The 27,712-nt window shown below is 31.5% G+C and overlaps 3 protein-coding genes and 1 long non-coding RNA gene across 5 annotated transcripts; 2 read left to right on the forward strand and 2 right to left on the reverse strand.

Annotated features, from left to right (window-relative positions):
* Window positions 1-1,278: 1,278 nt before the first annotated feature.
* On the forward strand, window positions 1,279-3,207 carry LOC126778540 (ommochrome-binding protein-like). Of its 2 annotated transcripts, none has more exons than XM_050502199.1 (2): window positions 1,279-1,486; window positions 2,252-3,207. In XM_050502199.1, exon 2 carries the CDS (start codon window positions 2,259-2,261, stop codon window positions 3,189-3,191), a length of 933 nt encoding a protein of 310 aa, XP_050358156.1. In that variant the 5' UTR covers window positions 1,279-1,486; window positions 2,252-2,258; the 3' UTR covers window positions 3,192-3,207. The 2 variants fall into 2 exon arrangements, with proteins under 2 accessions (XP_050358156.1, XP_050358157.1); XM_050502200.1 differs by lacking the exon at window positions 1,279-1,486 and adding an exon at window positions 1,968-2,180.
* A 979-nt stretch (window positions 3,208-4,186) lies between these two features.
* Window positions 4,187-16,167, reverse strand: LOC126778576 (prostamide/prostaglandin F synthase-like). The gene is made up of 7 exons (XM_050502252.1): window positions 15,917-16,167; window positions 13,827-13,922; window positions 10,378-10,486; window positions 8,666-8,794; window positions 7,399-7,532; window positions 6,331-6,402; window positions 4,187-5,616 (listed from the first exon to the last, which is right to left on the reverse strand). The coding sequence occupies exons 1-7, from the start codon at window positions 15,998-16,000 to the stop codon at window positions 5,599-5,601; spliced, it is 642 nt and encodes a 213-aa protein (XP_050358209.1). The 5' UTR covers window positions 16,001-16,167; the 3' UTR covers window positions 4,187-5,598.
* A 652-nt stretch (window positions 16,168-16,819) lies between these two features.
* On the reverse strand, window positions 16,820-22,422 carry LOC126778640 (uncharacterized). The gene is made up of 2 exons (XR_007670189.1): window positions 22,239-22,422; window positions 16,820-16,926 (listed from the first exon to the last, which is right to left on the reverse strand). It is a non-coding gene; the product is annotated as an uncharacterized LOC126778640 (long non-coding RNA).
* On the forward strand, window positions 22,242-26,968 carry LOC126778607 (thioredoxin-2). Its single transcript, XM_050502297.1, has 2 exons — window positions 22,242-22,412; window positions 26,171-26,968. The coding sequence occupies exons 1-2, from the start codon at window positions 22,242-22,244 to the stop codon at window positions 26,318-26,320; spliced, it is 321 nt and encodes a 106-aa protein (XP_050358254.1). The 3' UTR covers window positions 26,321-26,968.
* Window positions 26,969-27,712: the final 744 nt, after the last annotated feature.

The following is a 27,712-nucleotide window of genomic DNA, read 5'->3' on the forward strand; positions in this document are numbered from 1 at the left end:
ATAAGACATGACGAGAAGCCAAGATGGCCTAGTGGTTGGGGTGCATGTCAGTCCACGTGGTGCACCCTGGGCAACAGGGTCGACCAGCAATCCGATGTTTTTTTTTCCGGAATGCTTGTCGATCGCGGCTGAGACTGACGCGGCGGAAGTGTCGCGGGCCGCTCCTGGTATTTCTCTGTTGTGCAGAGTGGGCCAGCGAGCGGTTTCGTGGCAAGTAGGAGGACTTCGGGGTCCTTTTGGGCCGCCGGAGAGAGAGAGGAGGAATTGGTCTCCGGAGTCCTTTCGGGCTGCCGGAGACAGGAGGAGAAGTAGAAGGAGGAGGGAGAGGCGGGTTCGCCCAGTGTCGGTGTCGATGCTGGGTGGACAGACTTCGGTCACCTCCTTCTCAAACTCGTTTCCCCATCCAGGCGCCAGCCTGTGGTGGGACCGAGGGCCTTGCCTTCACCGGCAGGACCAAGAGGAGAAAACCTCAATAAAAAACAACCGGTGGGTCACTCACCCAAAGTGACGGCCGCAGGCGGAGTCGCGGTGGTGAGCTAACGCGTTCCCGTAACCCCACCACCATGCGGTGAGGCGGAAACGAGGAGGTTTTAGTGGGTAGGACGATGGCCTTCTACCCCGTGAGTCCCACATACCTGTCCCGGTCGTGTCCGGGCGGGAGGCGTAAATGCCTTTCCTCCTCGAAAAAAAAAAAAAAAGATGGCCGAGTGGTTAGAACGCGTGAATCTTAACCGATGATCGTGGGTTCAAACCCGGGCAAGCACCACTGAATTTTGTTATGTGCTTAATTTGTGTTTATAATTCATCTCATGCTTGACGGTGAAGGAAAACATCGTGAGGAAACCTGCATGTGTCTAACTTCATTGAAATTATGCCACTTGTGTATTCTAACCCGCATTGGAGCAGCATGGTGGAATAAGCTCCAAACCTTCTCCTCAAAAAGGGAGAGGAGGCCCTTAGCCCAGCAGTGGGACATTAACAGGCTGTAACTGTACTGTACTAATTAACCATTAGTTGTCTTCTTCATTCGACATGACATGACGATTTTATATAAATAGCAAGAACTATTATTATAATGTATTTTTAATTTAGGTCACGAATGTCAATTAAGGAAACTTTTACTGATATTTTCTTGGCCGGAATGAATGATGGTTTATTATTTAAGCAAAGTCAGTTGTGAACACAAGTTCAAGATAAATGTCTAACCGGAGGTCATATGTTACGTAAATATTACTTGAAAACAAATTACTCTCGTAGTTTTATCAGTTCAATAAAGTATTTGCTCTTGGCTATTGGTTTTTATTTTTAAGTCTATTATATTTGTTGACGTTTTTTATTATTAAAAATATAATATTTATAGTAATGGAATATTTTTAATTTTAGTTTTAAAATCGAAGTAGTTTTTGTGAACGGAAACGTATTGGTCTGTTGTATCCCTGATTTGGATTGTTTTTTTGGATGGCGTGTGTGTATGTTTTGTCTGTGTGTAAGTATATAATATTATTATATATAAAAGTAAATATATGTTATTAATTATCTGTTTTTAATTTTAATCTGTTTCGAATTAAATGTAATTTCAATTTCAAACTCATTTGAATTAACGTCTCTAACCTGATAAAGTTTTACTCAAAACGATTCAGCATTATTATCATTGATATTAGTATTAAAAGTGCATACAAAGTAGACGATCTTTAGCTGACTTCGAAAAAAAAAATCTCAATTTGTCTGTATATTTGTTTATCTATATATTCTTTACGAACCGTTTTTTATTATTTTTTTTGCATTGGATGAAATAGCTCCAAAGAGGTCCTATCACGACATGTAAACTTGTGGGTTTTAAATTTTTATGATGAAAAAATATATATATATTAAATTATTAAAATGAATCAAATTTAATAGTTTCTTACATTTATATGCAGGAAGTATTTTTGTTATTTATTGTTTAATTATTTCAATATTTATTTATTGCTAGTGTGGAAACAAAATATAGGTAAGCTTTAATCCACAAACACGCAATCAAAACTAAGTTTGAAACAGACAAATAATTCATATATTATATATGTTTGTGAATCAGCAGTGTAATCGTTGTGATGAAATATTCATGTATTAATCAATGTACATAAACATACTGAGCAGTAGAACATTTTAAGTGACTGCGCTTGAAACCATCCTTAGCGTAGGTAAAGGCCTCCTCAGAAACGACTAAATACATACTAACTAGGCATAATTTAACATATATTTCATATTTCAGAACTAATATGAAAATTATCGTACTGCTATCAACATTATTAAGCGTGACGATCGCTAGAAGAATATCATGCCACGCTTGTTTGAATTCAATTTGCTACAAACGAGCAACGATTTTAAAAGGTTACAAATTCTCCGGTCAATTAGCGATAGATAGAAATAGTAACGTACTTTATTTTCACTATCAAAATAATCGCTCAAGAGACTTCACTGGGTCATTCGATTTGGACGAAGTCAAGTTCAGTGTTATACCCAACCTTGGTTTCACATTCGGCTACGCTGTCGACCAATCCACGAAGGATCTTTACACGTCAGGAACAAAAGGAATATATAAGTACAACCCTAAAGAAAACAAAACAGAATTATTCGGACTAAAAGATAAAACTATATGGCATATGCAGTATGATGATAAATTATATTACAGCGAATTCCAAAAGAAAGGTTTATATACATATATAAATAAGAATTCTAAAAATATTCCCGAATTAACGGCACACCAAATCGATGATTTTATTGTTGATAAACAAGGCGATATATATTTTATGAGCAATTATTCTATTCTAGTGTTGAGAAAAGGCGCGAAAACTCCAGTACTGTTTGAAGATGAAATATATTCGCTGACCACAGATAAAGATGGCAATGCTTACTTCATTCAGCCATACACAAGAGGCATTCATAGTGTTAACTACAGAACTAAAAAGTTAAGTGAAGTTGGTGCGTTGAAAACTTCAGCGGTCAAATTAGTGTTTGATGGAGACAATCATATAATTTATTATGATGCGACTAATAAAAATTTATTTTATCTGTCGCCCACGTTGAATATTTGTAGTGTTGGGACGAGAGGTAAACATCGTAAAATGTTTATTGCGACTACGTCTCGGAGTTACAAAAATCATAAAAAGAACAATTTGTCAACCGTCAAAAATATTACTAAAATAATATAAATAGTAAGAAATTATACTTGGTTTATTTTTATTTATGTTGGAATAAATTTAAGTTAGACATAGTTTTATTGTATGAAAATATATGGAACTAAGATAAGTTTTCTAAATTATTATGTTTATTTAAAAAAGATATTGTCTATTATTGTAAATTAGTTAAACTTTTTATATTTATAATATTTACGAGTATTATAATTGTAAGTAAAGTACATTGATTGTTATAAAATACTTAGTATGTACAACCTCTAGGCTGATTCTAATGAAGTTTAAAAATAATAGATAGAAGTCTATTCTGTCATAAAATCTATATTCATTAAATTTACGTATATGATTTTTTTTTTTAATAATAAAAATAAATAATTTGTTAAAAAACAACTTAATTTATAAAAATTAGAATACTACAAAGACAAACGGTTTTGCTTATTATTATTTTGCGTGGGAAGTAATAAGTTAAGCAACGCTGTTTGCAAATGTCAATTTAATGATGAAAGAACGAGAGGAATATGTATTTAACTAAACACCCACTAAAAGAAGTTTATAAGTGAGGACGTAAAACTTTACGTTTATTTCAATTGTTTTCTTTTGTAAAGCAACTGTCACCGCTATAGAAATGACAATTCAAATATAATTAACAACCGTCAAACTCCGTTACCCAACCCTCACCACCTTCTCCTCTGCGCACACACAACACTTCACTCAACTCGCTTATAACATATTTTCCGACATTCACACTTACAAAAACGGCTAATAACAACTGAAATTTGAAAATTTCTACACGTTTACGTTCTTACTTATAAACTTTGTTTAGCGTACGATTAGTTGGGCAACACTGTCTGGCTTTTGCAAATGTCAAATCAATAATGACAAAGAAAACAAAATCAGTGTTCTAAATAGCCGCTTAAAGCGTTTACAAGGCCCGTAAGTTAGTTAAATTATTAACTTTTTTTATAATTCTTTAAGTATTTACACATTATTAATGTAAAATGAAATAAAAAACATGTAATATAAAAACATTTTATTATTTTTTTCATAACTATATAAAAGAGTAACAAAGTAAAATATCTGTTATATAACATTAAAAACAGCTTTTAAATACTACTTACAACATTCCACCTCCACCCAATTAAAAAAAAAAAAAAAACTATAAAATCCACTTGGTTTGACGCCAGTCTTGTAACAGGTTATACAATATTATTCATTAATATACAATTTACTTCATATTTATTATTGCATAATCTGTTTTTACATTATTTATGCTAAATAAACAATTTTATAAATATATGTGCACTAAACTTTTTAATATAATATTTTTTAAACTACAAAACAATATTGCATTTCGTTACGAATTATATATTCAGTCTCAAGATTAGACTTTTTTTTTTCATTTTAATAATTATATATAATAAAAATATTTTTAGTAGATTTCTCTTGTAGTTCATTTTTAATATGCAAAATAAATTTTGACATATTTAATAAAATTTAAATTTAACGTTATTCCAATTTTGACTAAAATATAAATTGGAATCATATAATTTTTTTTAAGCATATACAAATGTTCTTTGGTTAAATTTAATAATGCAATTTTTTTTTATCGATCTCTGGTACAGTGTATACGGCCTCGTGTGTAAAATTATATAATTGGATTCACACAAACCGTATAGTACATTTAACTTTTTTTTTTAAAACAAACAAACAGATAAAAGATAATAGTCACTTGAGGGTGAAAAGTTCTAACCATTTGCATTGTAAGAGGGAAATATCATTCTTATATTAATGTCAGGTTTCTATAATCAACGGCTCATTATTGTGCATAAAGCAGCGTATACATTACGCGCGGCAAGCCTTACTTACGGGATTATGTATGCGCAACTTAAGTAACCGTTCGTTTTTGAATTTTAAATAACCGTTAAAGTGCGTTCTTATACGTCACATATAACAATTGCAACTTAACTAAATTTCCATCCCCACGACCCCTCAGTACCCATAGCATGTTTGTTACCGTCGTCTATTACGTCATCAGCGCGAGGTGTCTAATTAAATCGCACGAATTGTTAATGCTACTTCGAAACTGACGACACGGTTTAATTGGGACGCCTTTGAATTACTCATTGACAATAACATTCGTTTCTTGTATATTATGCCCGATATGTGAGTCCGCCTTTTGTGGCCACTTAACAATTTTCTTTAAAATAGTTTTTTTTTTTTCAAATAAATAATTGAAGAAATGTTGGATAGTAAATAAGGATAGTCTAGACGCCATTACCCTAACTGGTCTACCCACAAGTGACTATATTATATAACAAGAGATAAACGGTAGCAGTTCTACACTTTGCTTTGCTTACAACGCCTCTCAGCCCATATATTATGTATAGGAGTAAGAGGGCACTCCAAAAGAGCCTGTCGCCACGGCTTACGGTTTCGCCTCTGTCTGGAAAGTTGGGAAGTTTGTGCTACCGTAATTAGTTATCTAACTACAAATGCATTTATAGAAAACTTATATAATATAATATTTAATAATGGTTACTACACGTGACAGCACAATTAAATTCTCATTTGTTTATGTAAAGGAAAACATCATGAGGAAACCTGCACGTGACGGATGAAAATCCACCACATGTGCATCCATCTCACTTAAACAGAGTGGTGGAATTACTTCCAAACATACTTGTCAAAAGTAGAGGATGCATTAGCCCTGCAGTGGGAACATTTATTACAAAATCATTAACCTATATATAACCCGTGGATGCAGTACAGTATAGTAACAGGCTGTAAATGTCCCACTGCTGGGCTAAGGCCTCCTCTCCCTTTTGAGGAGAAAATTTGGAGCTTAATCCATCACGCTGCTCCAATGCGGGTTGGTAGAATACAAATGTGGCATAATTTCAATGAAATTAGACATAGACAGGTTTTCTCGCGATGTTTGCTTCACCGTGAAAAGCACGAGATGAATTATAATCACAAATTAAGCACATGAAAATTCAATGGTGCTTGCCCGGGTTTGAACCCACGATCGTCGGTTAAGATTCACGCGTTCTAATCACTAGTCCATCTCGGCTTTTTTTATGTGGCTTTTTTTCATATATTTTATTCGTGGATGCACAAAATTCTAAATGAGTTATATTTATTATATTTCAATACATACATTGCACTCCATCTCGTCCCGCTTCTTATTGGCCATTGTTTCTGCCTTGTACTCGTTTTCCAAGCCGAATAACTGAAAAAAAAAAAATAATAATAACATAAATATTACTCACTTTAAATTTAATTTAATTTATTTAACGCCTTTAAACTATATCGGAGGAGTAATTATAAACAAACGATAGATTTTCGTATTCCATGCGATTCGCTTTATCATACATTACACAATAATTGATTAATATATCTTTATAACAAAACAATTGTCCACAATGTTGTGTACACACATCTACAATAATGCATTAATTGGTATTTTATAATATGAATATATATTATCTGTGTATCTGTTATCTGTGTAACCATCTGTCAACTCGGATGACACAAAACGCGGAGCGCGGGAAATAGAATATATATATTGGTATTGGCGCGAAGTGAAGACGGTGTGTGTGCATAGCGAGCTGATATATCAAATATAATATGTATTATTTAATTTGTAATGCCGATATTACGACTTGAGTTAAAGCACGGTTAAAGGGTGAACATTACACACATAACTACTTATATACAGTTTAATTTAACCTCCATAGTTCCGATACAATTTCGCCGACATTCAAGACGTCATTTCCTCTCGAATCCATAGTAAATATCATAGATTATTCAAGATCTCGACCAATAATATCGCGTCAATTCAATGTTAAAGTTGTTTGTTTGGTTTGTCAACGTCTTTAATTATTTTAAAAAAGTAAATACTTAGGTATAAATTACTTAAGTAACATTTCTCTAACTAAAGCGGTAACCTTTCATTGAATATTGTCTTCAAAAATGCCAACTAAAAATGCTTATAAGAATCAATTGTAATTAATAATACGCAAATATTCTTAAAACACAGCTTCGTCGTTCATTCTTTAGCCTGGCAACACTTATAAAAAAATCTGTGCACAATACATCATGCGCATTAAATACATTTTAAATCATATGCCCTGTAACTCAATACTTCATTAGGAAACCTACAATATCTGGAATTTCAAAATACACCTAAAATTAATTCATTATCTATAATTAATATTTCACCAACCTTTAATATATCTTCATTCGGCATATGCTCGCTCGGTCCCGTTTGAACAAAATGGCGGATAACTTTCCCGCCTTTTTCAACGAACAACGCGCCACCTGTCTGCACCCAATCGCCTTTCAAATCACCACCTAAGCCTATTTACGTAAACAATACCAACATTCTAATAAGAAAACTATTTACTAATAATCAATAGATACTTTAAATAACATATTTACTTATAACTTTTTAAATTACGCAGTGTTAAGGCTGCGTGTAATACCAACATTTTAAGAAAAATCCTAGTTTTACCAATAAAATAATTATTTATTTATTTTATTAGCTATTCCGTTATTATGGGATCAATAGTCATATTGATAAAGTAAATGAATTTTATTATTATCAAGAGTCCCCCTTGGGGACATTGCACTGTCTTTATTTATGTTTAATTGTATATATCATTATTTTCATTTTATTATTAAATATAGGCACAGATACACAGCGTAATTTTCTAAATAAATATATGTCTTTTTCTTTATTTTTTCTTTGATTAATAACTTAACAAGAATAGCTAATAATGGTTTAAATACTAGTTTTTTTTCTACCGCGACATATACCAACAGAAACGACTATAGGAAATACCTACCAACATTCGCAGATACTTTACCAAATTCAAACAAAGCGTAGTAATAAAATATTTTTAAAAAACGAATACCAATATACCATAAATAATAAATAAGGTAAGCTGTTCACCCAAAATCGATATATAGTAAATTTTATTCGATAATAACCTTAGCGATATCCAAATTTTCCAATCGTTCCGTTGGTGCATTTTGAACATAATGACATAAAATTTTTCCGCCATTACTAACTAAAAGAGCTCCGCCATTTTGTAATCCATCGCCTGTCAAATCGCTGTGTAAACCTAATTTACGCATAAGGACGTCAAGTTAATGATAATTTTTCGAAAATTTTAAGCATGTGCGAAATTTTCACACAAAGGCAAAAGCATGCCTTGTGCTTTTTATATTATTTTGTAAATGGTCCCCATCGCCCATAGACATTAGCGCTATATGACATGTTAACAACCCCTAACATCATCAATTCATCACAAAGGTGGTATATCCCTTGTGCCTGTGGATACACTGACTCACTCGCCCTTCAAACACAGCAATTCTAAGAATTGCTCTTTGGCTGTAGATCATCTGATGAGTAGGTGATGCCTACAAGAGAGGTTGTACAACGGCGACTACCACCAAGTGAAATCTCACTAAAAATAACGTCAACTTACCCATACTTTTCCCCTTTGATATTGCATCTCTTGACTGCTTCCATAAGAGTGACGTCAATATCGTGACGACATTAAATCTCTTGAATCCGAGCATTTGATATGTTGATCGATCCTCCACGCAGAATAATTCTGAAAAGATAAAAATGTTATTATCAGACACGTAGCTTGAACATATAGCTTAACCAAGATTATAGATTCAAGTCCGGGCAAGAACTGTTGTGTTTTGATGTAGTTTGCGTTGAAGAAAAACATCACATTTGTGTGATCACTTACTAATCAGATACACGAATAATTGTGACGTCATAATAAGAGTAACAAAAGGCATAATGACTGGTCTAAATATCCTTCAAGTCATATTGAAATCCCAGGTCGGACCAAATAAATAGTTATTGGGTTTTTCCCCTGCCTCGGAAAGCATATAAAATATTTAGTCCTTCTACCAAAGTCATTACTGTCGTGTCGGATTGTCGTCCTATCGGATTTTAGCGTATAGGCGTCTTGAGATACTGAGGCGTACATTATTCAGAGACGAATTCAGGTATGAGGCTAGCCAATACTCAAAGACCGAAGAAATAATATATTTTTATTTAAAACACGTCACAATTGTTTGAGTACCCTGTACTGACTGATCAATGCATTATAATAATATAATAAAAAATTGTTATGATTTCGTCATCATGCCAAACATGAAGTACAACTAAAAAGGCGATGTGCTGACGGCACAGGATTAAGAGAGCCAGAGGAAAAGAGAGAAAACCTGTGTTTGCATACAAACTTAAGCACTATATCTCCTGCGCAGTGAGTTATTCTGCATCGAGAGAGGCCGCTGCGACCAAAGTCAGATAAGTCATCGTTCGTCATAAAAAGATAAATCAATAAATAAGTTAACTTAAAACCAACTATTTGTATGGTATCCAAAAGGGTAAGTACTGAGTTTTTGCCAGTTCTTCTCGATCACATAAGGAACCGTTGATAACGATTCTAAAGTATAGTGAGGTATATACATAAAAATCTTTTGATTCGATTGAGTATACTTCTAAAATGTATAACGTATTAATCCTATGCTATTTCTTGTGACAGCTCTCAATTATAAATGACTGGCCCGTTGGCGCAGTTGACAGTGACCCTGTCTTCCGTTCTGGTTCTCACCCCGAATCTAGGTGTATTATGTATAAAAGTATCTAATAATGTTTTTATACGTTTATTTAAAATTATATATGTAAATATGTATATCAGTGGACTGTTACTTATAATATAGGCATTAAGTTGCCTATCTTAGGCACATAAGACAGTAAGTGTAAAAAATATATATATACCTACAGAATTACATACTCCGTTACGCAAGAGATGCAATTAGTCATAGCTACGAGGAAAAAGACGATCTATTAACCGCGTTGCATCATGATATAAGATAACAAGAATTCATACCTACTTAATAGCAGTTATTTATAGTTCTGGATATTAAAGTTCCCACAACGACACCACACCACATTTAGTTTGTTCAATAGTAAGATAAAATTAGAAAAAGTAAATTATTACAATAAAAATACCGAAACTATTTATATATACCTATTTATCAACACTAATAAATATGTAGACTTGTTCTTGTGATATTAATGCATTTTTTTTTTTTTGTAATTACACTAGCTAACTTGGATTGCCATCTAGCGGTAGTTCGGGTAAATCTTAAGTATTTACAATACAATAAAAACCTTCATCGAAAAATTTTCCATCAATGAAGTCCTTGGAACCCGCTTCTTCAACACCAACACCGACGAGTTTTATATTATTTTTCTTCAGAATCGGAGCGATTTCACCCAACTGTAACATTTATATAGAAAAAACAACATATACATCCACTCGTATCTATAATAATATATAAAGGTGAAGAGTTTGTTTGTTCCCGCTAATCTCATAACTACTGGTTCATATTGAAAAAATATTTTTGTGTTGGATAGATAGATTTATCAAAAAATGTTTTAGGCTATATAAACGCTGGAGCAGCGTGGTGGAATAAGTTCCAAGCCATCTCCTCAAAAAAGGGAGAGGAGGCCTTTAGCCCAGCAGTGGGAGATTCCCAGGCTGTTACGGTATATAACAACATACTATGACCAATAAGAGCGGAGCATCAATAAAAAATATTGCTAAAACGGGATAATTGATACATGGCATTCTTATGAAAGATATATGGTCATAAGATCATAGACAGTTTTTTATGCTTTTTATAGTTTTGACATATTTCAATAGGTAGTTTGAAAACACTCATACTTAAGCATTTGTTTCCGGTTTGTAAATAAGGTATTTCGTTTCGTCGCCGCATATATTTTTTTCTTATTGTTTTTTTTAAATTTATTTTTAGTCGGTTTCTTGATAATAAGTACTTTTTTTTAAATACACAGATTTACCTTTCAGTTTTAAAAGGACACTTTCCTGTGAGGGTATCGTTTGCAGTCACAATAAATAAAGCACAGGGTTATAGATATAAGATAATCAAGTATGTCTTTAATAGGAAGGCGGACGAGCATATGGGCCACCTGATGGTAAGTGGTCACCAACGCCCTTAGACATTGGCATCGTAAAAAATGTCAACCATCGCTTACATAGCCAATGCGCCACCAACCTTGAGAACTAAGATTTTATGTCCCGTGAAAAAAATAAATAAAAAAACGTGTATCCTGTGTATATACAAATATGTTAGGAATTTATATATATATTCATATATTTTTTTAAATAACGTTTCTAATATATGTAACAATTGCATATACCGAGTATAGCTGTTTAGCGGTAGAATATCTGATGAGTGGGTGGTACCTACCCAGACGAGCTTGCACAAAGCCCTACCACCAGTAAAATACTACTACCCTACTGGTGGTAGGGCTTTGTGCAAGCTCGTCTGGGTAGGTACCACCCACTCATCAGATATTCTACCGCAAAACAGCAATACTTGATATTGTTGTGTTCCGGTTTGAAGGGTGAATGAGCCAGTTTAATTACAGGCACAAGGGACATAAAATCTTAGATTAGATCTTAATCTTATCTTCCCAAGGTTGGTGGCGCATTGGCTATAAGCGATGGTTGACATTTCTTACAATGCCAATGTCTAAGGGCGTTTGGTGACCACTTACCATCAGGTGGCCCATATGCTCGTCCACCTTCCTATTCTATAAAAAAAAAGCCGAAATAAATGCTGTTTTTCTCATGTATGATTCCATTTGTATGTTGCCATCTATCTAGATCAGAGTGCAGCGAAAACCAATAAATACTAACATCCCACGAAAATAAAACTAAAAATGTTGTACATACTGAAATATCTTTAAGTTATACACGAGTGAAACCGCGGGAAAAGCTAGTATTTATGTAAGCAAACATTATATTAACAATAGAAAAACCCGGCAGTTTTGCATACGTAGAAGTTACTGCAATGCCATTCAGCGGCAGCAGATTTAATGCAAAGTGGATAGTATGATAAAATTCTTTATGAAAAAATACATAGGCATAATTCGCACGCTATCTCAGTGGAATAGAACTTTGTCAAAATATATCGAAAATGTCAGTTTCAGACCACTGAATCGTTAGCATAGATTGAACAATAATAATTATCCAACTCTGATAAAGCCAAAAAGGTTAATAACATTTTAGCAATTTATGTGATGTACGAATATGGAATTATTTCGTTTTTTGGACTTTTCAAAATTGCACCTCTCTTTATACTTATTATTCTAATCTAATAATAAAATCTTATCGTTAAAATAATTGTAAATCAATAAATCTCTTCCAAAACGCAATAGCAAATCCCGAGCAAAATATCCATACTATCTTCTATTCCAACCCGTAGGCATTCTAAACACGTCCATAATGTCCTCGACGACAAAACTACATCTGCCAACGCTAATTTTAAAGTTACAGAGTAAACACATACCGGTCCTGCCGACGGTGCGCTTAGGCGTACGAGGAGGTAATTTGACACATTATCCTCCCTCCCGACGTCAAAGGAGTCCTAAGCCGAGGTTCGACCTTACAAAACCTTTAGGATGCTTGTATTATGGGCCCTGAAGAGGGCTTCCAACAACCGGCTGAATAGTTTAAGACTGGAACCCCGCCGCTGACGCTGTTGAGGCCACTTGAATCAACAGCAAACAATTCAAGAAAAAAATAACCACATTATCGAACAAATAAATAGCATCGTAGTATTCGTGAGCGTTCAGTGAGACATACCGGGCGGACCGCCCTCAATTTGAAATGTCACATCATTACTCATATAAGATATCGTGTTATGAACCATTGCGTGAACTTGTTGAAATATAAAATCTTTCCCCTAAGTGTTGAACCGTACCCAACGTGTCGCCCGTAAGTCGTTAAATCGTCGTTGCGAGCACTAAGAACAAACATACAATGCTCAGAGACGTGTTTAAATTCAAGATTACAAGGACATACGTGAAATGAATTCATTTGAGTTAAATGATTCCTTTTTTCCACGGCAAAAGTTACCGGAAAGACTTAAAAAAAATCTCTCTATCAAACGTAGCATATCATGTTCATTTGAAAAAACTATTCGAAGTAAAAAAAGGCAAATTTGAATTTATTATAATTTTTTCCAAAACTATCTACCACAAAATTTATTATATTTACATTGAAATATTAAGCAACACAATTCTAAGGGACGCTTCGGCTTATTTTTTCAGAATATACTCTTTAATATTTTTTACGTAATCGATAAGCTTAAATCACGATGCAACCCGTCTGTCATCGTGTTGTGCTTATCGGGACTTGTGGCACTTTTCTCCGCAAACAGGGAACAATGGGTTGTGTACAAACGAAAAAATTTTACTACAATCAACTACATACGAATATAATGACAGCCTCGACAAACCTCTATGACTGCCATTTTGATTTAACGAACTCACGATAGCGACAAATCAACGAGCGATTTACGTCGATTTACTCATTATGTATTTAGTATTTTCGTATCAGCCTGTGAATGTCTCACTGCTGGGCTAAGGCTTCCTCTCCCTTTTTGTGGAGAAGGTTTGCAGCTTATTCCACCATGCTGTTCCAATGTGGGTTGGTTGCGGTTATTTAGTATACTATGCGTTTATTTACTTGAAACAATAAATATTTTATACATGTTTATACACATATATAATAATAATATAATACGTACCTCCTTGGCCCATAATCTGCAGAATAAACATCCCCAACGTCGAAAGAAAATTATAGCTGCGTTTTGATCCTGCCAAAAAGTCTTAAGCTCCACAGACTAAAAAAGAAGAAAATACTTTACAAAGTAATTACTTATTTTCTCGCTTCTTTGGGACAAATATTATAAATATGACCTAAGTAGATATAGGTACATGTTAGGAGTAATTATATAAATTATATAGACATATAAATCTTCTAGATTGATTACATAATTAACCAACAACTGTTTTAGTTGAGTTAATACAAGGCTGGTGATAAAAGAATAAAATGAGTTGAACGATGACTTGTAGTTTTCAATGTGCAACAAATTGAAAATAAAAATGTACACTTTTAATCGGTCAAAATATATTTTTTTTATGATTCACTACTACGACTACACAAAGTAGTGTGCATATTAAGTTAATTTATAAGTATGTTTTGCGTGAATCATAAAAAAAATATTTTGACCAATTAAAAGTGTACATTTTCACGTCATAAAAAAATAATTAAAAAAAAAAAAACAAAACATTAATGTTACTTAAATGCAATATATGGTCGCAGTTTTTATAGACTATTATATATTATTTATTATTATATATTATTTACCTATTTTTTTTTTTATAATTGCGAGTTGGCATATACATTGGATACATACAACATTTTTACGATTTTAAAAAGTATTACTATAATATTTACTATTTAAGCTAGATAAATAAGCTTGAAGATTTAATTTTTTTTAAATATAGGGTAATGGGCGTGCGGATGGGCCACCAGAATGAACTATCTGCCTATTGTGAACACGTAATCATTTTGCGACGTAAATTACTTCGATTATATTTTTTAATTAATAATTATATAGTTAAAAGTCTATATCAAATATCACTAGATACTTTAGCGTTTTTATAATACGTACAATCATTTTCTTATCTCGAATCGAATACGTTATAAGATGAAACGGTATCGCAATTTAAAAATTATCCCTACCCAACAAAACGTTTTAATATCGTATAAAAAAACTGCATTTTTCAATTAATGATATGTTAGAAATTTGAAAATGGAATTTACACTGATTACATTGTAAACTTAAAATGAGGCGCCAAAATAAAAGAAGAAGAAGAATTGTTATTAGATTAACGGAACTGGGAAGCGCAGAGATATATTTTTTAAGCTAACGATAAGCGGCCAGGTCGCGTTTTTCCGCGCGTCTTCACACCTCAGCTCAATTAATAAAACACTATTACACATAACTACTCATATCCACTTCAATTTTACTTCTAAAGTTTCGATAAGAACGTCGTTGAGTACTAATAACCAAAAAGTCATAAACTCTAAACCATCCACTTATATGACATATATATGTATATATATTTAATGCAATATAATAAGGTAAGTAAAATTATTGCTCATTAAAAAAATATTTAGAAAAAAAAAAAACAAAAAAACGATGATAAAAAATATATAATAAAAAAATTAACATAACTTTTGTCACTTTACATTCTTATACCAATATTTTATTTACTTCAAAACTATTCTCATGTTTTTTTCTAAAATTTTCAATAAAACTAAAACCATTATTATACATAAATCAATGGAAAATTTTATATGATAAAAACTTTATCTGCCTAAATTTATCTTTTAGAGGAGATATTTATTGCATAAAACACATTTGTTTATTATAATATCTGATATGAAATAAACTTAGTCATTTCATGTCACATATATACTGTTTTATAATTTCCAGCCATTTGAGAGAAAGAATTACAGGCAATTTTAAATTTCATTAATTAATAATTTTCGTAAATTCAATTTCAAATAAAAACAAATGAAAATTAAAAAAAAACCGATTGAATTTTTATTTATTACTTTTTACTGTAACTTTTCTTTACGATTTCAAGGTGCATAGTTTTATAGGTCAATACGCAAATTGCTTTATACTACAATAGACACATTGGCTTATAATTTTCTAGCACTTGAAAATCTATATTTCGACATCTATAAAGTATACCGTCAATAATTTTCTCAAAATAAATATTTTATTTAAAACTAATTTCATTAGAATTAAATCTTTCTTACCTCTCCACCTGGAATACTTTTCACTTTTTGAGAACCAAGTGCAATTATATCCGGTGTCATTTTTCCAATTTGTGAAAATATCATTTAGTTTAAAATCCGACGTTTATTTAAAAACAGTAAATTTTGGTCGATTATTTTTTAAGTTTATCTGTCAAACGTCAAACACACGAACACTACGAAGGATCAAGGGAAAATTGATTTTAATTTTTGTGTGATGTGTGCGAATTGCGACTTACCAGTTACAATTGACTTTGACATTATTTGTCAGTGGCAGAAATAAGATAGTTTTATATAACAAATTTTGAAAGACATCAAAACAAAAAACAATAAATATTACATAAAGACTTATTAATACTAATAATTAATTAAAGGTTAATGTAGGTATTCCGTATTTCCGTAAGTAAAAGTAATTGAAATTATTTACTTGTCATCTCTTTCTTTAATGATAATATATTGAAGTTTTTTATGACATGATAAAGAGGAAGTAATGCTAAGCAATGAGAAATAATAAAAATTAGTCATTTTCACACAGAAGCCAAAAATGAACAAATGAATAAAAACGGATTCTAGCTTAAGATAATTAAGTTCTCTAAAAATCTTGAAACACTTTTAGAAAAAAATTGTTTGTAAAAACAATAATTGTAAAATTTCACCAAGTTCAAAATAATTAATTATTTTCTAGTACGTAGTAAGTTCGTTCTCATTGCATATTTAAGAGTACACCATAAAAACGAATATAATTTTGCTATTGGTGACAACAAGCAATTACTAACAAAGATTATTTCCTATTAGTCGATTTCCAATTTCCATAATGTCATTTGAAAAAGAGTTTCTTGCCATTGTTAAGAAAATGGGCCATAGACTATATATCGTCTATTGACGCATTTTTTTTTTCGACGCCACTCGCCACTCCGCATTCTGTGGCGTTTTAATTTCAGTGGATTGTGTCAATTACCGCGTGTCGCGCCGGTTTTTAGCATTTCATCGTGAAATATTTTATATTCGGTAAGCTTAATGACTATGATTATTTTTATTGTATTAACGTATTAACCATTTGCAATCGTTTTTAATGAAAATAAAATAAAAATCGATTTTAATAAAGCATTCTAATAAGTGACCTTGTTGACACAAATCTTTGAAATTATCATTGATTTTTACTTAGCTCTTTTAAGTAAACGATGTTTTTTATTGCGTTGTGTTTGAACTATTTCCATTTCCTAGGTTATAGATTCTAATTATACTAAAATGGAGTACATAGATCGGTATAAGAACTTGAATGGGTAGAATAATATAATGTAGGTTCTTAATAATGTATATCTATATATTATAGTGACTCATAAACGATTATGACGTCTAACTACAGAACCTTTTACATATAATTGCGGAACTCTTAAAACAGGTTAAAAACCATGGACGTGATTTCTGAGGAGCTAAAAATGTTATCTCTTATTATATCTTCGTAAAACTACTATGTGATTGTTACATTCGGAATCATTAATTGAATTTTTTTATATTCATTTTGTATAATAAAATTTAATTTTAAGAAACAATAACTAATTTCCATGGTATGGAAATAAGTTAACTTGTTTTGAAATATTTGTACTGATATTTGACTTAGCAATACATATTTAATATTAAGATTTCTCACACATGAAGGATTGTATTAAGACTTACTACATGAGTGAATTTCATACTTGTAAGCTACGTAATAATTATATTAATCAGACAATCCCATTGGTCTATGAAAGTGAACGTATAGGATGTATACTGTACACTTGTATTTGAACATTCTCGTATGTTATAATGTTCTGCACAATTGGCTAATCTCTATGTATTGTCCTGAGAATAATATATAACTTTTATTGAGTGGAATAATTAATTATGAATCGTTTAATAGCCTTAACAAACATATTTTAAATTTAAAAGATATTTAATTCCTTAAAATATATGTTGTGAAAGAAAATTAAAGTGAATATTTAAATTCCATTTACTCAAAAAACAAGTGTAAGTATGTTCCATTAAGTTATCAATAAATTGTAAGTTATAAAATGAGATAGTTTGCATATTATCTAATAATTATTAAATAAAAATATGATATAATATTATGTAATTTAATGTTTTGCTTTCAATGTCACTATGCGTATGAAGCATAATTATACAATTTATCTGTGTTAATTTTTGCATATTCATCATAAAATAACTTGTTTAATTAAAGCATTTCTACAGAGTGTATGTCAATTTCAATGAGGATATTGAACTCTAAAAACATAATGTTGATGTTTGTTCACATCACATATTCAACTGCCAAATAGTGAGCCAATGTAACGACAGGCACAATGGACATAACGTCTTCTCAAGGGTGGCGGCACATTTGCCATCGCGGGATAGATTTCTTACAATGCCCAATGATCTATGGGCTGTTGTAACCATTTGCCGTAAGGTAATAACTTATCAGTCTGCCTACCTATTTCCAATGAAATAATATACATATATATATATATATAACCAAGCGAAAAACAACAAGGTTGAGTTGAAAGTTTATCTAAACCAGTTATAGAATGATGTTAAATGTATCCTGTTAGAAAATCCAAATAAAATTTACTTTCTAGCCACTAGAAACATGAATATTCTAGATTCCTATCGAAATGTTTCCTGTTTAGGTATTAGACAGCTATTTAAAATTCGAAAACAGACATTACTTGCCAAGTTTCCTTATAATTTTTAAATTAATTTTTGATTATATTATCCTTTATTTAATTTATTTATTTTGCAACGATTTTTCTAAAAATATGGTAAATTACCTCTACTAAAATAATTTTTTTATATAAATCAAAATACACTTGTATCGAGTTTGCTTTTACAGGCATTTCAAAATCTTAATATTAAATAAATAAATAATAACATTTCAAACAAAACACTTTAAAAACTAGAATATAATAGCAGCTGCGATCTCTGCTTATGCCTGTTTCATACAATTATCATTTTGACATTTATAATTACAAAAGGACACATCTAGCACAAGATTGCTTATATCTATCTATCTTTTATTTTCTGAGATTAGTATTATATATATATTAGCTCACAGATACAGACTGACTAGTTTTATAGATAATTACAGTTAGAAAGGTGGTTGAAATTCGATCATGTGCTGTTCATTATTGAAAAATTAAGAAAAAAATAATAACATTAATTCAATATTTCGAAAAAAGAATTGTCTTTTATTTCTATTTTTTTTTTTTCATTGGTAACATTAAAGCTTTAAAATAGCAACATCTGTTGACTAATAGGAAAAGAATATACTGGACTAATTTTTCTTTGCCTATTTATATATAGATAATATATAAATGACGAGCCGGTTGGCGTGGTTGGTAGAACACTTGCCTTTCACGCCGAAGGTTGTGGGTTCGATTCCCACCCAGGACAGACATTTGTGTGCATGAACATGTCTGTTTGTCCTGAGTCTGGGTGTAATTATCTATATAAGTATGTATTTACAAAAAAAAAAGTAGTATATGTAGTATATCAGTTGTCTGGTTTCCATAGCACAAGCTTTGTACAAGCTTAATTTGGGATCAGATGGCCGTGTGTGAAAAATGTCCCAGGATATTATTATTATTATAATAAGTTGCAATACAAAGTCATCAAAATACAGATTCAATGGAACAGACTCCGGAAATTTTAAAATCCCTTAGTCATTCTGACCTCGAGTTTAGATATGAATGAGTGTACCACTGATCCGTCATTTTATTCTTCGACGTATAAGAAATCGCAATTAGGGTTGCCAAACGATCGGATTGAAAGGGATTTTTACTTAATTAAATGGTGGTCTCTGACTTTGGTTGTTTGTTGTATTTTAATACTTATAAACGTTGAATAACAATGAAAATCATTGGTATAACCATCTTTGTAGTATAAATCCATTCGCTGCAAACATAGTTCAACAATATTCGTATAACAATAATTTTAATAAGGTTATATTTGTATCGAGATGGCCCAGTGGTTCGAACGCGTGAATCTTAACCGATGATCGTGGGTTCAAACCCGGGCAAGCACCACTGAATTTTCATGTGCTTAATTTGTGTTTATAATTCATCTCGTGCTTGACTGTGAAGGAAAACATCGTGAGGAAACCTGCATGTGTCTAATTTCATTGAAATCCTGCCACATGTGTATTCTACCAACCCGCATTGGAGCAGCGTGGTGGAATAAGCTCCAAACCTTCTCCTCAAAAGGGAGAGGAGGCCTTAGCCCAGCAGTGGGACATTAACAGGCTGTTACTGTTACTGTATATTTGTAATTAATTAACAAAAAAAAAAAAAGTTTAACTGTTGAGTCATTTAATGATCACGACACGTAACTATCGTTCGTATACATTATCAACGTAAAGTACGATTCACATCAAACGCTTTTCTTACGCAGTCCTTTAAAGACTATATTTGCATGAAACGCGCATACCAGGGAACACTCGCATACTGCAGTATATGATCGAAGCCGACCGTGTTCCTACAATCAAATATGGACTTTAAATATTGTATAGACGCATTAATTTAAGTTGCTACATGTAAAATGCGATGCGGCGCATTCGTTGTGATTCGTACATAATAAATATTCCTCGCACCGTCGATGTGACGCCAAACGATGTTTTGTCCCTGCGTTTTTAATAAGACCGATGTAAGAATCAAACGATTGTTGGCTTGGGTTCGTTAAGTTGCGTTCGTTATGTTAATTGATATAAGTATTTGTACTGGTGGTACTGTGGTACTGGTGGTAGGGCTTCGTGCAAGCTCGTCTGGGTAGGTACCACCCACTCATCAGATATTCTACCGCAAAACAGCAGTACTTGGTATTGTTGTATTCCGGTTTGAAGGGTGAGTGAGCCAGTGTAATTACAGGCACAAGGGACATAACATCTTAGTTCCCAAGGTTGGTGGCGCATTGGTGATGTAAGCGATGGTTAACATTTCTTACAATGCCAATGTCTAAGGGCGTTTGGTGACCACTTAGCATCAGGTGGCCCATATGCTCGTCCGCCTTCCTATTCTATAAAAAAAAAAACAATGGTTGACACATTGTAATATTATTCTAAATAGTATAGTAGAAAAAAAAACAAAACATATTTATAAATGGCAACCCTACTTGTAATTAATCTAACTCGTCATCGTGATTATTTAAAAAAATGACGTCACGAATTCTATGCGTTAGTCATTTTTTTTTAGTACCATTTAACAAACCAGTTTCCTTCTATCTCGTCTCGTGTTCAGTTTAGTTTATATCTTTGCTTAATAGTTTTAAGAAACGTTTTGATAAGGTGTTATTGTACAAACAATATACTCGAGAAAATATTATCGCAAACTGTGAATTTACAAAGTATTGTGACAATTGTTTATGGTTTAAATAGGTAAGTGTACCGCGACCCTGTGATTGTGTTATGACCGTGAAATATCAAATTGCTCAATGATTTATAACGTTACGTACTATTGTAATTATTATAACTACTCGTGACCTTTTAATATTGCTTAAATGTGTTATTTTTATTACTCGTATTTTTTTTTTTTAAATTAGGGTGACCGTGATTTTTAAATCTAACGGAATATTCCTCTATTTTAAGTTTAAAGTGATTTAAAAAATGATAAAAGTTTGTTTTGTAAAATTATCGCAAATTCTCTTTCATGTAATTTTTAAAAAATATTTCTTATGTTAATTTGAAGCTTAGCAATCGTTAAGTCGAAATTCATTACAAATCCATCGACTTTTCTGTTAAAATTCAAATAAGCATAAACATTTTTTACATATACATAGTTTTTCCTTAATAGATAAATCTGTTTTAGTTATATTGTATATGTGGACATTTATATTTGAATAACTTTTCGGTGTTTCAATTGATTGTAATGACAGTTCAGGCACACGCACCAGACGTGTAAAACAATTTACAATAGCTAGGTTTTATCAGTCTACAAACAAACGACAGTGCAGATATTAAATTTATTAGGTATAGCGATAACAGCGCAGTTAATATTAAAAAATAATCGTTTTTAATGGTTTTTTTTTTAACTCGTGTAAAATATATTTAAATTCAACAGCTTATTAAAAAACAGGTCGTTATCAATTTGCGGTCTTGTGGATTTGCGGTTATTTAAAAATAATAATATATATTTATGTTTTATATTGGAAACATGCTTGACTGTTTTCGTAGTTTAGGCAATTTGTCAAACTTTAAAGCTGATTAATAAAAATTAAAAAGTTCAGAAAACCCGAAAAAAAAGACGGTAAATTACGTACTTACGTGTGCCAATACTAAACTTGTATCATTTATTTCAGTCACAAAATGGCTATTCACATCAAAGACGCTGATGACCTCAAGACTAGACTGTCCGAGGCTGGCGAGAAACTCGTGGTCATCGACTTCATGGCCACCTGGTGCGGACCGTGCAAGATGATCGGACCCAAACTAGAAGAGCTTGCCAATGAAATGGCAGACTCTATTGTCGTACTTAAGGTATATATAATCGGTAGCTTATATACAAAAATAACTATGTATTTTGTTATCTTCATAACGTGAAATTGTCTAATATTCGTGATTTTATTCGAAATAAAAGTAATTTTCTTAAAATAAAAGATTGCAATCGTATTTTGTACAAAAATTTAGTTGAATATCAGTTGCTGGACACGACTTAGAAAATAGTATTGCTTTGTTCTGCATAGTTAACATTATTTTTGTTTTTCATGTCATGTCTGATCAATGCGAATGGAGCTAACAATAAAAAAAAAATATCTATACTAATATTATAAATGCGAAAGTAACCGGTCAGTCTTTTACGCTTCCGCGGCTAAACCATTGAACCGATTTTGATGAAATTCGGTATGAGCTTGAATCCCGAGGAAGGACATGGCTTCTTTTTATAAAAACTAACCTAACACCGGCTCCCCTCTAACAATCGGGCAAACACTAGCATATATATAAATAATCAAATTCATTCTCTCCCTTATTCGTGAAGCGTTATTTTGTAGCTAATCCAATTAATTAGTATTTTCTGCTCACTCACTAGAATGCGGTCTGTTTCCGATCATTTTGTATTTATAGCTAAAATAACAATGTAATGATTACATATGTTGCACATTGTAATTCATTGTTTAAATTACAGGGCCGATTGAGAGTTCTTGTTTAAATAACGCTGACCTAAATTGTTCCAAGCAGAGCCATATTGGATATAAATAGCGCTAATTTAGTAATGTTATTTAAATAATATTATTCTTGTCAGTCAATTTCGTATACTGATGTCGGTCAAGTGATGGTAAGTGGTCACCGCCGCCCAGAGACATTGGCACTGTAAAAAATATTAACCGTCCCTTATTACAACTCTAAATCTCCACCAACCTTGGAAAATAAGATGTTATGTCCCTCGTGATGTAATTTTTTAGACGTTATCGACGGTTATACGACATGATTTTTTTCTCGATCATTTCGTCTTTCCGACTAAAATAGAAATGGTATTTGCATATTTTCTCTAACAGTATTAAAATCTCTTGTAACCGTACTCGACTATAGCAACTTCCGCTTTTGATAAAAAATTAAATACAAATGTGCTTAGTCAAATCCGGATGTTAAGGATACGTTATTGGAATTAAATCGATTATATTAATAATATTTATAAATAAAAAAGAATTAAATAAACATTGAAAAACATATTCAAATAAATATGCTAACAAAGGTAATTCAAATGAATACATTTTTTTATATTAATTGTAATACAGATTAAATAGTACATTTGCAATCACAATAATATTCCTTTCGACAGTTGAAAATGAAGATCAATTTGAATCGTCATAAAAATTTTACTTGCAGCGAATAATCTCTTGTGCACTAAACTCAACGTGTTATAAAAATAGTTTGTTTTTTAATTACTAAATTTCTTATACCAAATGTTAAATTATATTATATATTTTTTAACTCATTATTATTAAGTTACATTTACATTTTATTTGTCAAAACAAATATTGTAAGCGTAAATAAATAATTTGACTAATGACTTACAAATCAATTAAAACCATTAATAAAGTAGGAACGTTTAAACTTGCTACATTTACATTTTATTTGTCAAAACAAATAAAATGTAAATGTAGCAAGCAACACACATGTTGCTACTTCTGTTAACTATTATCAGGTTTGCATAATTCGATAGAAAACAATTAACTCTATTGTCTCATTGTATTTTTAATGTCAACATATTTTGTATCATGCTGTTGTTTTCCTTATATAAATAAATAAATATTATTTTCGAAAATGTTGTAATACCAAAAGATCGATGAGTCGAACATTTGGACTACATCCAAGTAAAATATCAGAATTTTATCTAATTCTAGATAGACGTTTATTTTCAAATATTACTAAAGCTATTCTTTGCGATCAGTTAAGCATTTTCGTTTTATGTGCCAAGTTGATATCTTATTGCAAACCATATTTTTTTGAATCCTACACATTCTTATTTGCAATGTTGACAAATCTGTGTTCATAATACATAAACTCTTTTTTTATTATTAACTATTAAAAATATATAATATAATTAAGGCTATTAATACACATAGCCATTTGCTAATTAGCCTACCTATTAGGTATACAAAAAAAAGAGATTAGACTAATGAAGCAAGCTAAATGATTATGTATATTATTACTCTTAATTTTACTCAGAAATACATTTAAATGCCAGAAAGTATAAACCATAGTAAATAAATATTAGCACATAAATAGATAACAGCACTTCATGTTTGATACTCGAATGCATTTGTTCTCCAGTATTAGTAATGGTAATATGGCTGCTTATCTAGGAAGTGTCATAAACCATATTAGATATTGCTGAAATATATTACACGATCAAGAGAGTGTAATATGAGTGAGAGGATGTTTTGTAATGTTGTTTTAAGTATTATATAATATAAAAAAAAACTTCTATTATAGTTTTGTAGATAAAAAAGTTACAAAATTTACTACAGAAATAATAATAACGTTTTTTTAATGCTTATATTTTCAAATGCATATTGGTAATAATAACATGAAATTAAGTTTTGTTACTTCAATGGTATCAATTTAAAGATAGTGAAACTGCGAAAAAAAAAAGCCGAGATGGCCCTGTGGTAAGAACGCGTGAATCTTAACCGATGATCGTGGGTTCAAACCCGGGCAAGCACCACTGAATTTTCATGTGCTTAATTTGTGATTATAATTCATCTCGTGCTTTACGGTGAAGGAAAACATCGTGAGGAAACCTGCATGTGTCTAATTTCACTGAAATTCTGCCACATGTGAATTCCACCAACCCGCATTGGAGCAGCGTGGTGGAATAAGCTCCAAACCTTCTCCTCAAAAAGAGGAGAGGAGGCCTTTAGCCCAGCAGTGGGACATTCACAGGCTGTTACGGAAACTGCGAAGTGCTACTACTTATATATTAATACTTCATTATATACTTAAACATTCTCCGTTATGTGCTGTATTTCCTGGCATAAGTTTTATATTTAGACGAAAGACTTAAAAGTTAGACAAGAAAATGCAGCGCTATAATAGTTTTTTTTTTTTTTTAAGTTAAACATTATAATAAACGTCTCTTTGTTTATTAATATAAATTTGATACATGTTTTTATTTAAGTAACACCCAAAATATTTCCTACCTTACAGGAATACTTTATTACTATTATTGCAAGCAAATAGAATGAGTAAGTAATAAATATGCAGCTTAATTATTATTTTTTAATTGATGATGAATTAACAGATTCCTTTGTAACATAGGAAGTAACTAATTACTCATTCGTAACTACATGCCAATTCATATCAAACATTATCAGAGGTCAAATTATTATAATTTATTTAATTTATATTTGACCAGAATATATATATATATGATTAATCTTTCATATCATAATAATTGTATATTTATTAAATAGTTTGGAAGACCTCTATGACAACTAATCTTAAATCGGGAGTTATCCTAGAATACCAGTAATTATGGTATCCCTACACTAATGTTTGTAAAAACCGGAACACAACAATACTAAGTAATTGCTATTTGGGGGTAAAATATCTTACGAGTGATCGAAGGGGCTTCGGAGTCGTGTAGGGCACCGAAACTTATTAGAAACTAGTAGTAACCGCCGCCTATGTCCGCCCTTGGGATTTAAGTTTGCTTGCAATTTTATAAAAATCTTGTTATAAAAAAGTTTCTTCATAAGTTTGTATTTTCTTTAAATTAATAATTAAATTTCTAGGTTGACGTAGACCAGTGCGAAGACGTCGCAGCTGAATACAACATCAACGCCATGCCCACTTTCGTATTCTTGAAGAGCTCCCAGAAGTTGGAGGAATTCTCCGGCGCAAACGTCGACAAGCTAAAGAACACCATCCTTAAACTGAAGTAAAAATGTTAATGTTACACAGCGGTGTGTACGCTGCCTTATGCCGCAGGCGGACACCTAAAACTGGCATTACATTAAAAGAGCTTTTTATTATATAGTGGATATGTCACTTTCGTTACAGATTAAAAATGTTTTAAGTTTTCATTGGTTATTTTTTATTTTTTAAATAAACTCTATTTTGGGCTAAGACACAAAGTCAAATGCATTTATACCTTTAATTTAACCAGTCTAGTAAAATTGTGATTAAGATAAAATAATGTCATCTCATACTAGCTACTATGACTAGTTCAAAATATGATTTTTCTTAGAAAAAAAACAGTGTTTTACATATTTTAATGTAATACTTGTTCGCTACAATAATTTGTAAAAACAATATATTTTTTTTATTCCTTTGCTCTGCTTGATATTTATATTTTAAACATTGTATGCAAAGAATAAACATTAAAAATAATAAACAAGTAATGAAATATTTTTGTATCGGCCGTAAAGTGTCTTATCGAAACTCCGTTAGTTTTGTAAAGTAGCACGTAGTTATGCATTTTGCACAAGTTTTAGAACGCGTACATGCCCGTAAATGTATTAATTTCTCTGTATTGCATTATAATATATATGTTACAACGTATTGTTACTACAATGAAATGTCTTATTTAATATTGTCTTTTATTTATAAACCTTTACATAAATATTATAAGAACGCCTTGCAACTGAAGAAGTAGAGACACAAACCATAGATTGAAATTTTATTAATATTGATAATTTTCTGTCATCATGGCAGTATCGTAAAAGAAAAGACCTAACAGTTATTACTTACACCATTGGTTGCCTGGCAGAGATCGCTATGTAGCGATAAGGTCGCCATAGTTGTACTTTTATTTAGGCAGTATACATATTTTGTATTTTTCTTTGTGGTGTACAATAAAGTATAAAAGACAAACTGTCCCAGAACTGGCATTGCTTTTCTTTTGGAGCTTATTCTACGATTTTGCTCTTATGTGAGTTAATGGATATATGTGGTAGATTTTCATCCTCATGCAGGTTTCCTGTTCTAAGCACTCCCAGCTCGGCTCTTATAGTAAGTATATGTACGGAAAAAATTATATCGCTGGGTAATTTATTTCGTATTAGTATTATTATAGCTATTAGGTCATTTATATCACAGGTTATTTTAATCTATTAATTTAAAGCTATTTTACAGTCATTTTTATAAAATTAAAAATCAAAATATGCATTACAATAGATTTATTTATTTTATTTATAGAAAAAACACGCCGTCTAAAAGATTATCCTGTGGCATTGTACCCAAGACAATTATAAACAAATTGGGCTTCATTTACCTTTATGATTTTGTTCTTATATAATTTTTGACAAAAAAATAGTTATCGCTTCTTTTTATTA

Source organism: Nymphalis io, chromosome 26, assembly GCF_905147045.1.
Source record: "Nymphalis io chromosome 26, ilAglIoxx1.1, whole genome shotgun sequence".
Classification (NCBI taxonomy): Eukaryota; Metazoa; Arthropoda; class Insecta; order Lepidoptera; family Nymphalidae; genus Nymphalis; species Nymphalis io.

Coding starts and splice junctions, on each gene's coding strand:
- LOC126778540 (XM_050502199.1), top strand. CDS start 2,259: ATGAAAATTATCGTACTGCTATCAACATTATTAAGCGTGACGATCGCT.
- LOC126778576 (XM_050502252.1), bottom strand. CDS start 16,000: ATGATATTTTCACAAATTGGAAAAATGACACCGGATATAATTGCACTT. Junction 13,923..15,916: donor AAAGTATTCCAGGTGGAGAG/GTAAGAAAGATT, acceptor CTTCTTTTTTAG/TCTGTGGAGCTTAAGACTTT. Junction 6,403..7,398: donor CGAATGAAGATATATTAAAG/GTTGGTGAAATA, acceptor TTTTTTTTTCAG/TTATTCGGCTTGGAAAACGA.
- LOC126778607 (XM_050502297.1), top strand. CDS start 22,242: ATGGCTATTCACATCAAAGACGCTGATGACCTCAAGACTAGACTGTCC. Junction 22,413..26,170: donor ACTCTATTGTCGTACTTAAG/GTATATATAATC, acceptor TTAAATTTCTAG/GTTGACGTAGACCAGTGCGA.